The sequence below is a fragment of the Corvus cornix genome, chromosome 4A, assembly GCF_000738735.6.
Source record: "Corvus cornix cornix isolate S_Up_H32 chromosome 4A, ASM73873v5, whole genome shotgun sequence".
NCBI lineage: Eukaryota > Metazoa > Chordata > Aves > Passeriformes > Corvidae > Corvus > Corvus cornix.
In genome coordinates this window covers 3,942,612-3,959,000 of record NC_047058.1, presented here as the reverse complement: position 1 = coordinate 3,959,000, position 16,389 = coordinate 3,942,612, and the positions used below count along the sequence as shown (strand labels likewise).

The window sequence follows — 16,389 nt, the reverse complement described above, 5'->3', positions numbered from 1 at the left end:
TTGTTACACTTCTTGATGCAGTTTCCATTCTGAGCATTGCTTTCAGCATGACAAGCTTTTCATCCCTGAGAACTTTCTGGGAAAGCTGCCTCAAGTCACATAGACCACTCTCTGAAACATCCGTTGCTTTTTGGGACCCTTATTGACTTTGCTCTTCCTAGCAGTTTATCTTTGTAGCCCGTATCAGAAGTCCGAGTGCGCAGGCCAAAGCCTCGCTGTGCTCTGTCACCCCAAAAGGAGGCTTCTGCAGCCGGGGGTGGAGGCCCCCAGGGAAGCTGGGGGTGCTGCCTTGGTGGTTTGTGGTGAGCGGTTCTCTGCTCTGGCTGCTTTCGTGGTGTGAGCTGAGCATCTCTCTGGTGCACAGATAGAACTTCCCTTCTCACCTTTTCTGGCTCACAGGCTCTGTGTCTTCTACAGAGATTTCAGTGTAAACATTCACAACCAGAGTGCGTGGATGCAGTGATGTGACAGCCAAGTGGTTAATTAATTATAAATGAAAGAAAAACCCCTTTAAGCCATGCCAGTCCGTTCAAGTGATCCAGATTTGTCTGATAGCCTGTGTGATCATGCTTCAGTTAACTCTGTCACAGTGAATTTTCTGTGATTTGCAATCTCCCCAATGTTCAACTCTTGTTCATTGTTTTTGACACTGAATTTTGCTGTAAACCTTTGAAGTGGTCAGAAATGATAAGCTAAAAAAACCCCAAAACCTCTTTTCTTCAGTGTTTCTGCTAGATCTTTGAGATCTTTAGTGTAGTATTGATGGAGATTTTCTTTGGAGTATGAAAAGGGTTTCCACATGTCATCCAATCAGTAAATGACATGTAATTGTAACAGGCAGTGATATTCTCTAATTAGATATCAGTGCTATAAAATGTTTGAAAATCAACAGATGTGGAGGGAATGGGTGCTATTTTTAGACTAGGACTCTAGATGAGAGAGTAAGATTCTAAACCAGATTTTGATTGATTTGTAGGCCCATGGAAGAATCCACAGACCAGGGAGCCTAGGACCGACTGCCTAGAGGCAAATCTACGGTGCCAGGTGCCATATCCCTGTCGCTGGGGAGCAGACGTGGCTCTGAAATGCAGCCAGAACATTTATAGGACTAGCAGGGCACTTTGAGAGCAGGGCTCAATGAAATCCTGCTGTGTTTTGCTTGCCTGAGACCATCCCTTGTGTGCCCTCTCGCAGCTGTCTTCAGGCTCTGGTCTCTGGAGGTGCTCCTGTGCTGCGGCAGAGGCTGCTGCTGGTGCTAGAGCTCCGTAAATCACTCCGGCAGGGAACGTTCTCATGCCTGAGGTTTAACTCCAGAGGAAGCTGCTGCTGAGAACATGACAAAGAACAGAGTAGTGTGGAGGTTTTACACTGAGGAGGGCTGAGTATTTACATCCTCTTTGCTGTATTTGGTTCTTTATGGTGTAGTGGTGGCACACACTGCTCAGCCCCGAGCCCCTGGGCATCAGTGGTGCGGTGTCAGTGGATTCTGCCCGATCTGAGTGGGGAGGGGAGAGCTCCTGGCCCCGTGGCATCAAGCACAGCGTGGGAGAGAGCTGAGCAGGAGCTACTGCACCTCTGCTGCTCATGGGAGTGCAGCCTTTTTACCTACTTAGGACAGTCCTTGCCTCCCTGGGAAGTTGCTGAGCGAACGTGGGCTGCAGCTGTATGATCCAGAGCTGCAAACCCTCCTCACCCTCAGTGATTCTGATGGTAGCCGGTGTTGGTCTGGACGTGTGTGAGCTTACTCCCCAGGCAGAGATTTGTCACTATCATCACCTTCAATAGCTTACTGGAAAAAATATAAAGATTAATTTTTTTAATATATTTTAATTTGTTAATCTTTTATTATGCTGGAGCTAGAAATCTCTGAGGTTATAATTGGAGAAAATAGTAATTGCAGGGCTTGCTCATGCTAGTATCTTCTTCCCATAGGTACGATACGTTATGGCAGTGTCTAAGACATTATTTTAATTGGTCTGATGCAGACCTTCCCAAGATGAATGATTTATCTTTATTTTATTACTTCGTTTCTACTTCATTACTTCATTTGCTACTTGTCATAAAGGAGGAGACAAGGAGGCCAGTGTCTGTATGGAGGATGCAGAGGACCAGTGCCTTTTGTAAATCATCCTGATAGTGGTGAACATTTTTATGTCTGTGATCTGAGCCATGAAGGAAATTGCTGCTCAGCTTCTGATGAAACAGAACTTAGTGTGATAAAGAAGCAGGAAAGTCCATCCTGAAAATAATGGGGACAAAAGTTGTGCAACATCAGTGACTGTAACTTATGGGAATGTAGGAGAGAAAAAATAAAAATGGTACCTTGTTCCTCCACTTTTTCACCTACTATAAACTCACGCCCTAGGCAATAAGAAATAGAAAAAATAACAGTGAAGCAAGAAATGCTGTACAACAAGCCATGTCTTTAGATTTTTCCCTTTCCCTGTCTTGCTAAGAAGAGATACAGGCAAAGCACTGCCTTTTCTTTCCAGTGTCACTAAAAGCATTTAAGATTCACTGCAGTTCATTGGCCCTGCTTTCTGCATTGTAGAGGTTGAACAACGTGTGAGAGCAGTTACTAAGTAGAATGAGGATTTTGTTTTTGGGCAGAGAAGGTCTTTGAAAGCAGAGCAGAATCAGTACGTGCTGTAGATCTCCTGCCTGTGTTGTTTGTCTTCCTGCTCTACACAGACCACCAGTAGGCTGCCTCCTTTCTCCTGCCATTCAAAGCATCCTCAAGGACTACAGTGTTTCTCCTGTTAGGTGTATGGACTCTGAAAGGAGCAAGAATTACTTGGAGCCTCCTCTGACTGGTGCCAGCAGTGCTGGTAATGTTCCAGTTGGAAAGGCTCCTGGACGAGCGAGGTCAGTCTTTCGTTCTTGTGTTCTTTCTTCGATTTTTTTTTTTCTACTGTTTCCTTCCTTTTGACAAAGCTGTCAAAATTCATGATGTTCTGATTCTCTACAAATTTCCTGTACAAGTTTAGTTTGCAAATTGAAACATGAATTCAGTCCTCACCATTCTGTAGTACCATTTGTGTACGAGCATCTGCGAAAGTGCCTTGATCTACACTGCAGAAAGTTTTCTCTGTGAATTCACAACTGTGTGTCAGGAGTGACCTTCTGTGCTGTTGTTCATCTCATTCAATGTGGCAGGACTGTGATCACTCCCTGGTCAGCCAAAGACACATCTTGGTAGTAGTAATACTTGAGATTTATTATGTTTCATGTGGCAAACTACATCCAGAACAGACCCAGGGTGATGGCTCAGGACTGGCAGAGAGGGTTCACACCTACACGGTGAAGAGGAGGAGGAAGAGGATTGTTTTATATGATTCTGTCAGCTGCCAAGCAATCCCATTTTGGGGAGTTGAAGAGTGGCTTAATTTCAACTCAGACATCACAGGTGAAACCTCAGACAGAAGAACTAAAGTGGGACTTCACAGAAGGGAAGATCTTCTGTTGGCAAATGCAAAAGGGTTAAATAATGCATACAAATCTTAGGGCCTGATTCCTCTATCCAGTACATGGGGGAGGAGCAGCTTGTGCCCAGCTGTGGGAGATCAAGCTGGACAAGCAGAGAAGACTTGCTTTTGCCCAGTCCTGCAGTCATTTCCTTTCTCTGCTGGTTTTACAGACTGGGGGCTGCTCCCCAGCTGTGGCTCCACATCTGCCTCCCACACCTTGGCCCTTGGCTCTTGCCGTGCCTGGGCTCCTCTCCATAAGGTGTGCCCTGAGGCTGCAGCTCCCTCTTGGTGCACCTGCCATGAATTCAGCCTTTGGAATTGTTCAGCCAAACACCCGGCTCACTTTCTGGTGGATGCCACTGCTCTGTGCATGGGCCTTTCTGCACAGGCTGTTTTGCCACAGGTGTTGCCTTGTGTCAGCCACTATTTTTCTGGTGAGGTGGCTCAGCAAGCCCTAGACTCTGAAATCAAGCCTAGACTTGAAATGGGTGTGCTGCTCAGAGGTGAGGAAGGGCAGGTGCTGGGGCTTTGTAAGTGTCACTGGCATGGCCAGGCTGCGGCAGGGCAGCTCCTGGTCCCAAGCAGCTGTGACATTCCAGGGTTATCCACCCGTGTCACGGAGGGTGTTCTGTAGGTACGTGCATGCAGTGTGATGCTCTATCATTGCATACACGCAGAAGGTGGTTTTTTGCCCTGGTTCTGTGGCCTCCTGTAGGCCATATGACGTTTCAGTGGCTCTTGAAGAACTTGAAATGTTGCATATTTTCCTAAAAATATGATCCTCTGATTCTTGCTGTTCTCATGGGAGCAGGATCATAACAGCATTCCAGAAGCTCATTATATTTTTACAGACATTTTCTATCTCCTGCTCAAGTTGTAATTGTGCCATTTCTTTTTCCTGAGAGCACTTTTGGCACTATTTACTGAAGGTGAACTTGCAAATCAGTAGTGTCTTGGAAAAAAAATTGCCATTTACTGTATAGCAAATGCCTTGTTCAAAAGCATCTTAAGGCTTGGGGATGACATTGGATGACTAAAGGCCTTAGCTAGCTGACCTTTAGCATCCCTCTAAAAATAGATCCCTTTCAATGCTGGCTCTCTTTCAGTGGCAGGTGGGGTTGTGCAATGGGTTTTCATTACCTCTGGCACTTTCTCAGTGAAGCATGTGAAAACTAGGCAGGTTTTCACTGTCTGTTCTGTAGTAATAGCCTGCATTTCTCAGTGGAACAGCTTCTGTTACCTTATACTTCTAAATGTCTTTAAATAAAGGAAGTATTGAACACAAAGATCAATGCATGTGGAGTTTAAAGATGCACACACTTTTTTAATGCCAGTTAAGCTAAGTTTGAACTTTGTTGTTTGGTTGCTTAATATTAATGAGAGCAGTTCAGAACTAATATTTTATAACCATCAGTGCTTATGGAATGTTATGACAGGATTGAGAGCCCTCAGGTTGGCACGGATTATTTAATTAACTGACCGAAGTATGAGTTCACTTTGATGGAACTTTAACTGGGGTTTCTTTTCTGTTCGTTTAAGTTTTACCTAATGGCTCTTTAAAGAAACCAGTAAATGTGTGAGACTTGGGTTTGTATCTAGTGATAAAAATACATCTTGTTCTTTTTATGGCCATCTTGGGGGGGGGGAGGAGAAAAAAATCCAACAGAACAGCAGGAGTGATATACTTGGGAAAAAAAAAACCCCTTCTGCTTTTAACTGTTTTGTAAACAGTGTATTAACAATGATGAGATAGTTTAGGAGTGGGAGCTCTGACTGATGTTTCAATATAAGTGGAAAAATCATTCCAAACAACGTAATCCCTTTTAGTTCTTACTGAAAATTACATTCTCCTTTTGTGCCTTCCTCTTGTCAGATTTCAAGGCTGGAACAGCTTTAGAACTTTTGAGGGTTGGTCTAGATGATCTTTAAAGGTCCCTTCCAACCCAAACCATTCTATGGTTTTACGACTGTCCCATGTGACATTTTTAACTTAATGCAGATCTTACAATGCTTTCAGATAATGCAATAAATGCATCTGCCTTGAAGGTTTATTGTGAGTCTCAGCACTTCAGTTGCTGTGGCAGGCACATACTGTATTTATACTTTGGATTATTCCAATTAATGCATGTAGTGTAAAAAAAGATAAAGTCTAGAAAAAGCAATAAAAAATGAAAACAAAAAGATATTTTTAGGAAAACATACTTCAGTCTCACAGCAGGATTGCCTATGTTTATCAGGCTTCTTGGAGAATTTTGGAAAGTGCTGTTCAACTTCAATTTAGAGTCCATGGCTGCTGTTCGCATTCCGTCTCAGCAGCTGGAGTTACTGCAGTTGCAATTTCCATATTGTGTCTGTTCAGAATCAATTAAGAGTGTTTTGTTTCATAGTGGAATATGAATAATATTCTGCTTCTTAATGGTGCATGCAGGAGTGGGCAGGTCTGGAACGGGCTGTGTGAGACCAAGGCATCCCAGGAGTTTTGATGCGAGGAGCTGCCGTCGGTTTCTCAGTCTGAGTCTCGTGTGCAGCGGAACAGAGCTGGGCTGCAGAACCCCACAGGAGCCCTGTTAGACTGGACCAGCCCAGCTGATCCAGCCTCTCCTCTGCAGCATTTGGGCTGTGCTGGATGTTGTGGCCCTTGGACATCGTGGACATGATTATCTGTTTGGGAATTCTGGTTTTTGTCTCAAGTATCTGCCATGTAGCTTCATTTGTTATTTTATTTGTTGTGTCTTACCGCTGCATTGCTCTTCAAGCCACAATGAAAAATTTCTCTTCCTTTACAGATCTGTCTTTGCCATTTAGGTTTTCTGGATTTTATTTGCACAGGGGAGATCCATGAAAGTCACTGGCAGTGCCATTTATATCACCAATTCAGAAATGACAGTACAGGTACACCCTGTGCCTTCGTCATAGCATAGGTCAGGGAGGAGAATATTGCCATTGTATCTTTCATTCTTTAATTATGAAAGCACCCATTTAATGTAATTTTTTTTACCCTTTATTGTTGCATTTGGCCCAATTCAGTTGCTTTTTGTGCAGACTTACTGATTAGGTTAGACTACTGCCTTGCCTAACTGCAGGATCGGCCTAATTATAAGTAAAAGAGCAAATTCATGAGAAAGTAATAATAACCCTTCTGCTAATGATACTCTGTGATGATTTCTGTATTCTCTTTGTAGTACATGGATTTCTGAGTGGGACACCCTGAAACAGCCTTCCAGTAGAAGCAGTCGAATCAAACTTTGGTCTTGAATGTGATACAGTGACACTTGAAAATGAGATGAGGAAAAAACAAGCAAAATCAAAGTGATAAATCACAGTGAAAAAGAGCTCCCAGTGGAAAACCTCTGGGTGTTATGACAGAAAATAATCTTCTTACAATGTTTTCAAGTTACTCTTTCAGTCCCATTTTAGAAGTATTTCAGCTTTGCTATTGATACTTTTTTGAAGGTGGTTATTCTCTGTATAGTACTAAATTTCTGGTATGTCATAAATAAGCCTAAAATAATTAAGGTGGAAGTATGTATCACAGTCAGGTGGTGACCTTCCTGAATGACCAGCATCTAATGCCGTCTGCTTTTTATAATGTGCAAATCAGTGAGGCAAAGAAAGAAGCAGATGTCGCTAGAATGACTGTAATAACAAATTCATGCAATTATGCCATGCTGTGTTCACATTTTGCTTCTTCCAGAATCAGGTCAATTTTGCATAAAAGTTTTTATTTTGCCAAAACTTGTTGTGCATCTTTTAGCTGGTTTTGGTTTTGGTTTTTTGGGGGTTTTTTTGGAAATACCATTTTAAGACCTGAAACCAAATTACACATGCAAATAGAGAAACATTTATGAAAAACTTTTTTAATTAGCCAAAAGAAACTTTGCAGCATGTTGGTTAGCCTGAAGTACTCTCCGTTCAGAATGCTTTTTGTTTTATAAAATTGGCTGATGGCTTGACATCTTTAAAATAAACAGACGCCCATGCTTAAGTATTTCCCTCAAGCTGAAACAGAGCCAAGGGCTGCACCACATAGCAGAGCAGTACTTCTCCTTGCCAGGCTTCTCCTACCCATCCCTCCGGAGTGCTAAGTTTTAATTGTATACATTTTCCATCGAGCTGCAGTTCTGGGTTTGTTGTGTCCTCCAGGTAATGTAACAGGGAACAATCTGTGCACTGCACAAAGCCTTGGACGTGCTCATTATCCCCCCGTCCCCACACAGAGCTGCACTCAGCTTGGATGGTTTAGCAGGTCCAAGCTGGTAGGCTTTTATGCTGTAAGTGCTTCGGGTTTATGATGAAAACCTGTGCTTGTTGGATGATTTCTTCCCACTGTAAAGAGAGCATTAAAAGAGATTTTCAAAACTTGTATAAGTAGCAAGGCAAGTGGCAGTTACTTCCGTGTGTGTGTGCTTGTGCCTCCTCTCAGCCAGGCAAGAAGCAGTGGAAGGATCCAGAAAGAGCTTTTCTGAAATACTGCTGGTTTTCTTGGCTGATCTCAGTTTACTGACACTCCTCTCTATGACTGAATGATTGCTTTCTTACTTCCAAGTCTTAAAATAACCTCTGCTATTGCTAGAAGAGGTTTAATAAAAAGAAATAATATATAGCATTTATTAGCTTGAGATGTGGATAGCTGCTGGCTAGTAAAACTGCTTTGTCAGGGAGAATATCAAAGTGGAGCAGAATCAGTCACCAAGAAAAACCTGAACATTGCCAGTGGGCTGGCTCTGAAGAAGGTTCCTGGCATGCCCCGAGGAGGAACGATGCTGCACTGCCCGCATGGCTCAGGCCGGGGTGCTGCTGGCGGCTCTGGGGCATAAGGGCAGCGCTCAGGACACAGAACTGCTGCCCACAGCTGTGTCAGTGAGCGTGTCTGCCCCAGGGGGCCATGTCAGCCACAAGTTTTCTACCAAAAATTATTTCCCCTTGCTCCTCTTGACTCTGCTCAGAGGGAATGATGCCTTGAGGAAAAAGGTTTGTGGCTGTTTTTCCTGGTCTACTCAAGGGAAAGGCTTCTGGGCTCACACTGCTGAGGGATGGAAAGTGATACTGGTGATGCTTGGTTTTGTTCTGTGGACATTTGATGAACTGTTAGTTTGAAATTCAGTAAGCTGCTTTCCTCCCAAAATAGCCCAGTCCTGAGGAGGGCTGGGGCAGGACAGCGCCCGGCTCCAAGTTCAGACATCTCAGTCTGCTGTTACCTTGTGCTCACGCTTGCTCTTAGGTTTATACATTGTCCTTCATGCAGAAATCCAGGGTAGCTTGACAACCAGTTCCATGTCACATGTAATTCCTGATAGTATCATTTTAAGACGCTTCACTCAAACAAATAGCCTTTATGCCTGGGTTTAGCACGCTTGATTGTTCTGATGTTTAAGTGGCAGAGTGTTTCCAAGCCAGAGAGAAATCTGACTTGACTCTTCCAGCGTTGTGATTTCAGGTGGTGGTGTTCAGAGATGGGTGAGGCTCCCCAGGTGCCTGGGAGCTCCGGGGCGAGGCTTGCAGAGGCAGCACAGGGAAGCTGCCATGGGGCAGTGGAACTGGGACGGGCACGTTTGCCACGCTCTGGCTCACCTGGAGGACTGACAGTGGGCAGCAGCGGTGAGCTCAGCACCGGCCTGCTGCTGCCGTGGCTGGGCACAGAGCTTGCTTGCATGGCTTTGGTCCTGGCACCGTGTGTGATCCCATGACAGGCAAGCAGGGAAGGGAAAGCTAAGGAAAAAAATTGGTATGTGAGTAGATAGCTTAAAATGTGGAAATCATTTTCTATTACATACCTCACTGATTCTTTGTTCCCTTTTTGTCAGTGTTGAGTATTTCTACCCAGCTGCTCTTGCCCCACTTATCTGCTTTTCTCTAATATGTATACAATTGATTTTATTTTCATAAATGTTTTGATGAGAGTTTACCTAGGTAGATGAGGGGTTTTCAGGATGGATATATTTGTCTACATACCCTGCAGTAGAATGTAATTGTTAGAATGCAGAAGGATGTGAAAAGTGCAGAAGGACAGCTGAAATATCAATAAATCTTGATTACACCTTGCCCTCTTCTTCAGCAGAGGCTTAACTCAGCTATTTTTTAAATAAGGTGTCAGTGTACATAGCTATTTAGGAATGCGTTTGTGGAATGGAAGAGTGTGGGAATTGTGAAGTATGTGCTGACTTTGTGCCTCTGAAACATGAATCTGGTATTGATCATAGCCCCAGTGCATATCTTTTGTCACAATTTGTGTTTTGAAGGCCAGATAAAAAAATAGATACATTATATATGTGTGTGTGTGTGTATATTTGCAGGATTTAAAAATGTACTTTAAAAATGTGCAATGTTAATAGAGTGTTTGAATTAAGGATATAAAGTGCTTTGTTTTAGTTTTTCCATCATAACATCTTTCATCATTGTGCATTCCACAGATGATCAAAGCAAAGGAATGATTGCCATGGGTGGGCAATTCTGCATAATAATGCAAGATGTCACAGAAACAGAATATAGATAGACATGGGTAAGACAGTGTTTTTCACTGAACTGACATGGAGAATTTACAGAACATCTCAGGGTCACAGAGCACTGTGAATAGTGAAATACGTGTCTGCGCACAGGAATGATGATCTACATGGGAGAGCAGATGGGGGAAGGAAACATTCCCACTGCAGGGCTGTCAGGGTTTTAACTTCAGAGGTTTTCTCCTGGCCTCTGATGAACAGCTTATAGCAAAAACATTCAGGCCTGCAGAGAGAAAAGCTGAAGAACCAGAGACAACTTTTACTTCACTTTTTTTTTTTTTGCTGTTCCTATTTAAAGGTCTGCCATAACTGAGAGCAAGGGTAACAACCCAGGTCAGACAAACTTAAATTAAGCTGCTCTTTGATTTTTCTGAAGAAATCCTTTCACGATGTCTCAGTGGCACAGTAGGTAGTCTTGAACTTTTCAGTGTTTGAACTGTGGCAATGCAGGGAAAGAGGAGGAGATGTTTTAGATGGAAGAATTTTCTAACATTTCAGGAGAGGCTTTTTCGAGAACATTTGTCATTGGTCTGCTCTTTCTGGTTTAGGGGTAGTCTGTTTGGCAGGGCTGAGCAGAGGAGAGCAGGACCACTGCCAGTCGTGGCTCAGTGCAATGGTGACCCCTCCTGATGGTTCCCCTGAGCAGCCTGGCTCACGTTCCAGGGCAGCGCCACTGCTCAGGACCAGTTCTGACTCCTACAGATGCTGCACTGGTTTTTTCTCTGGCAGGAGCTGCTTTGGTGGGTAGCAGGTGTAAGTCTGTAACTGCATAGCAAGATGTCAGGGCTTTGGATGTTGGTCAGCTTAAAGAAATGCTGATTATTTCAACTGTCCCACAGATCCTGCTCTTCCTTTGATTAGATGCTTTTGAACATGCCATAAAGCTTGAGAAGCTTCTGGGAACAGTGGAGACATTTACTTGAGCAAGCCTTTTAAGCTGAGGTGGGAGGCACCCAAATGTGGTGTCCAGGGAGCCTTGGGATAAAAGTGACTGTGCCGTGCGAGCATTTCCAGCAGGAGAGGAGCATCAAAGAGCTGTGGTGTCCACAACATTTTTTCTTAAAACCTGGCCCAGAAGAGGCTCTTTTGCTCCAGTAGACCATTCTGGGGATACATGTGCCCACAGATGATGCTTTTGAATGCTTTATGAACATGCATCTTGGCTTTGTTAGGGTGGCACAAGCAGAGCGTAGCCGTGTGCTGGTGGTGCAGGTGTGGTACCCTGCAGTGTGATCTCCATCTTCTGGCTCAGCTGGCCACATGTGTGTGGTGAAGAGCAAAGGAGAGAGAGCACGGTGCTGCTGCTTACTCCTGCCTGTGAGAGCAAGTGGGAATATTCACACTCATTGTCTGTGACTGCCTGGAAGCTGATGCTGAGGAGTGTGTCTGGGTGTGTCTGGTGCATTTCCATCACTGCTTTTGTCAGGGCATTTTGGAACTAGGTGAAAGGAAAAGAAAATTTGCATATCAACACACATTGACATGAAAATACAGCATCCAGTGAACAGCTTAATTTCCTAAATTGACTTTTAAATGGTGAGACACGAGTGTATGTGTGGAGCTCAGCAGGGCAGTTCCTGTTGATGGTAGGGAACAGCGAGCCAATCCTCAGCTGCAGGTCTTGTGGAAAATAAGTTTGCAGAGGATTCACAGAGGCATGAAAAGCTCTGATGGGTTGGCTGAGGAAGAGACAAAACCTGAATCCACTGCTTGCAGAGCTTTAGTGGGAGGGGTTCCTCTTGCATTGCAAGCTGGTGGTGGAGCTTCCTGCACTCCTGTGGAGGCAATTATGACAAATATTTTCTATTAGGAAAGTGGAAGTAATGACATATGTCATGTGTGTACTTTTTGTTTGAGATGTGCATGACTGTAAAGAAGCAGATGGCTCCTTTAATTCTGATCATGGCATGTGGCTTCTCTGATTATGAGTCCATTATTCCTATACAGATCTTTTTAATAAATTCTTTCTGAAGGGGGAAGGAAGTGAAATTGCTTTGCATCAACTCATTAAAAATTACCAGGAACAGTAATGGTTATTAGGAAGGCTGTGTCCAGTGAACTACAAATATGTTGCCTGGAGCAGCCTAAAAAAAAAAAAATGAAACAAGCCACAAATGAAATGTAAATGTTAATTCCCAGAAGGATGTTTGTATCCTTGTGTTCACACAGGGAGCTGAGGCAGCCCGGGCAGTTCTCCATCACACCCTGCTGAGGTTCCTCTCCCATCTGCACAGGCTGAGCTCACAGGCAGCACTGTGGGGTGCAGCCCTGCACCCTGGAACACCTCCTGCTGCTGCCCAGACATTTGCAGGACACGAAAGCATGAGAATTTGGCCTGCCTGGTTTAAACATATTCATATTTCTTGGGTATTCCTGCTCCAGATTTTTCCAGTTGCTGCTTGAACGCAATCCTGAGCATTTATTTTTGATAAAGCGAGATGGACACGTGATTTGGATGGCAAGTTGGATAATGTTTTCTTTCCCATGGATCCAGTCAGCCCAGCAGTGATTGAATGGGGAGAAGGTGGAAGCCCATAGGTCAAGGTAGGAGATGTGGTGCCTTTTCTTCTCCTCCTCCTATGCCAGGGAGCAAAACCCCCCGAGACCAGGGTGACTTGGCTGTCGTGACAGGCTTTTTGCTTTGTCCTCCCTGGTACTTGTTTTCATTTGGCTTGTGCCCACAGGGCTCTGCCAGCATCTCTTTCTGACTTCCAGTTGTTTCCTTATTTCCTTGCTAGCACCGCTTCTTGCCCTGGGATCCCCTCAGCCTCTCCTTTGCACCCCTAATGGTGTGCTGTAGCACTAAGGTGCTACTGCTGTAAACCCTTCAGCACATCTAATGCTTTGAAAAAGCAATTTGATAGAGATCATTAAAACCCTGGTAATTACAGGCCTTTATTTCACTTTTAAAACATATAAATTGGCTTGTTCTTTTTCTTTTAGTACTTCTCAGTTGAAGAGAATCCTAGATTCACACAAAATGTGTTTCCTTCTGATCTAATGAATGTGACGCTGTAATCAACCTCTTAGGAGTCTAATGGGACTCCATCCGTAATGTGTGATTCAGAGCAGTGCTAATTCCTTCAGTCTCACTGAGGAGTGAGGCAGATTGGAGCACACTCCTGCAGCTAGATGTGTAATGTTGCCATGTTTTAAGTCCCTTTTGGACAAAATGAAGATATATCCACTTTACAGTGACAATATTTAAATAGATCCTGGCTTTCAGTGTGCTGGCTTGGTGACCTTCTGATGATTTTGAAGGCATGGTTGTACTGCATGTGGTCTGCTGGTGTTTTGAACACTCTGTTCCATTTTTCCAAGAGTCTCCTTCACCCTCAGGGATGACAATGTAGGCGGGGAAAATTCCTCCTAATGTCAGAAATGGAATGCTTCTCTGTAGAGTAGTTTGGAGACTGACTGGCTTGATCGTAACCTATTTTTATAAAAACATCCTAACTGCTATCAGTTCTTCACCATGATGAATTTTAGCTTTGTGCTTTATTATGCTGATACTTTCTGAATGCTCTGGCAAGTGCTGATGGTATTGAAATTAAGAGTGTTAAAAATGGAGAGAGGAAGGTGGGAAGAGGAGTTCCATTGTTCCATTTGAGAAGTGAACATCATCCACATTTGAGTTTTGAAGGGAGAGTTCAGTGTTCAGTGGCGTGGGGGAGAGAGAAGGAACATCCAGTGGGGAGCTAAAATGTTTGAGAGCTGCTATTACAGGTTTATCCCTCTTCCCTGAAGATAAAATAGGACAGATATGAGAGAAAAAATAGCAGTGATGGAAAATGCACCTTCCCTCCATCAGGCTGAATCCTGCAGTAGCGCTCCTGGAAAACCAAGGGCAGAGCAAACAGACCACATCTGTCCCCTCAGTGCCTGGTTAAATATGTGCTTTGGGGCTCCTTGGATACTCCTAGAGGTAACTCATTGATCAAATTCCAAGCCTGAAGCACTAAGAGCCCCTGACTCTTACTCTGCTTGCTCATTTCCAAATTTCTGCAGAGACTGGAGGAGTTTCTTCATTTGTTTCACTGAAATAAAGCTGAAGGTTTACTAAAATACTGTGTAATAGTGTGTCTTCACTGTCCATCTCTTGATTTATTCATTTCCATGTTTTAATGCCTAAAATCTCTCTGTATACAGAAGGAAAACAGGAAATGTTAACTAACTTAAATTACATGGATTTTCTTGGCCAGAGAGAAAGTGGAAGGAAAATGAAACCGAGATATGGTCACAATTCTAATTGACACAGATGGGATTATCTTTAAAAACTAAAACTGAAATTTGGCAGCAAATTGGAGCAAATTGGTTTTTTAAAAAAATCAAAATAAAATCGAATCACTTTGATAACAGAACATTTATTGAATGGAAGGTGGATTTTGAAAAGAACATGGGCAGCATTGTTTCAGAGCCTGTGTCTGGTGCAGTTCTACAACAAACACTTGATAGTCTCCCAGACAACACAGCTTAATTGTGAGGAGTAATTTTGAGGGTATTATGCTTGTGAAGCTTTGGGGCCTTTGCTCCTTCTGATCTGTCTGCTGAGCTCAAGGGCAGAAAGCTCTCAAAAGGGGCTGAGGATTTTTCTGGCTGAGAATTTCCTGCCTCTCCACCACCTTGGTTCCTTCTGATGTTCACCCAGAGACTGCAGAGCTTTAGATAAACTTGTTTGGAGTGTGATGATGGTAAACGGGATGTGAGCCACCCAGGACCCCTGTGCAGGTGACTCGGTGGAAGTGTGTAAATTCTCTCTGGAACCCCACTGCATCACTTTATTCACTTGTAATATAGTAGTTACTAAGGAATAGATTAAGTATTCACATTACGGTAGCAAAAAAAGAAAGAGATATTAATTATTTAGCAGGTTTCTCAGGAGGCCTCCTAAAAAAGAATTGAGGAAGAACTTTAGAAGTGTTTTCAGAAAGAAAGTGACTGGATGAAATTCTCCTTACTTCTCTCTGAGCAGTCCCTTTGAAACTCAGTTACGTTCCCTGAATACATGTAAGGATCTATCTGGGGTAGTGCAGGAAAGCCGAGATGAGCCTGAGCCACAGAAGAGCTGGGCCAGCCCACAGGGAGGATGGAGGATGTGTTGTCACTTCCAGCTGAAGTGAATTGTTATAGTTCAAATGAGAGACACTGAGGGTAGGAGAGCTCTGGTTCTAGTCCCAGAATCCTCCATGCACATGCCAGGTGCTTCTCCCAGCATTGGCTCAGGTATATGAGACATAGTGGCTTGAAATGAAAATAAATAATTAAATATACTCAGTTTAACAAACTTTTCCATCTAATGTGAGCTCAGAGATAATTTAGGGGCAGGTGTGTAACGAGGGCAGCAGCCTGCTGTGAGCCTGCAATGCTGTCAGTGCAGTTACCACGTTATTAAATGCTGAGTGTGGACCTGACTTTCAAGAAACAGGTTTTTGTTTAGGAAACAGCAAACATGCACATAGAATATTTTGTTGCTGTTGTTCTTCAGCAGTTGATTTTACTGTGTAGCACAGGGTCAAAAGTCTGCTGCACGTCTGTCTCCCTTTTATTAGGTGAATAACAGTCTATAAGTGTGCTAAGTGCATGGAAGGTGCTTCGTGTTAGGCTACTTGATTTCTCCCATGGAGGACTCAGAATTAGACTCACTGAAGGATTTTGTGCTTCACCTCCAGCTGCTGAAATGGGTTTATGTAGTTCAAGGGCCAGGCTTAATTATCCTAAGCATGATGACTGCTATACCTGTAAATGTCCCTGCTTAAAGGCTAAATGCTGCCTCAATTGTCTTTGTACCTTCTTTTTAGTGTCCTTCCTTTATTAAGCACAGAAAGATTTTTATGGTTTTTTTCCCCAACAATGGGCAGCAGCTCTCTGCAGCTGGTTTGTACATTGATGGCAGCCTGGGCTGCATACCAAGGTCACAGGCTGGTTCTTATTATTTCAGCTATGGCACACTCATAATTTGTCCTTCCTGTATTTCCTTTCCTGGATGGCTGAACCATCCTTTCCGACAAAGAGAGGAGGGAGTTTATCAGTGTTACCTGTAAACTTACGTCCTGTGTGACTATCATCATAGTACTGTCTTTATTGAAGAATTTCCCTTTGTGTAGTTAAATAATTGTTTTCTGGATGAAAAAGGAGACTCAAAATGTTATAATATTCTTGCATTTGAATGGACTTTAAATCCTGAGCAAATCAAGGTTTTTCATTTTGCTGTTTCCCTGAAGTTTCCTGAGACAGAAAAGGCATTTGGCACAGCAGGTCATCTCTGATGATGTCTGAAAACAAGGCTGCAGTCACAGGGATATAGATGGTGGCTGCTCTAATGAGTGCAGGTTACATCAAATTGCTTTAATGAGACAGTGCAGTTGTGTTAGGCTTATTGCATATCTGAATTAATGGCTTGAAAGGAAGTTTGTCAGCCTGCT

General features: G+C 43.5%; 1 protein-coding gene across 4 annotated transcripts in view; it reads left to right on the top strand.

The window, feature by feature from the left end:
- The window catches only part of FGF13 (fibroblast growth factor 13), a 239,730-nt gene that overhangs the window by 90,611 nt on the left and 132,730 nt on the right, over window positions 1-16,389 (top strand). The window contains exon 1 of one of the 4 annotated variants that reach the window (XM_019287776.1): window positions 12,177-12,511. The exons of 2 other annotated variants lie outside the window; for them this stretch is intronic. In XM_019287776.1, the coding sequence (XP_019143321.1) occupies window positions 12,481-12,511 (31 nt within the window). In that variant the 5' untranslated portion in view covers window positions 12,177-12,480. Of the gene's footprint in view, window positions 1-12,176; window positions 12,512-16,389 lie in introns of those variants that run through there. One more of the 4 variants, XM_019287777.1, reaches the window with a different exon arrangement.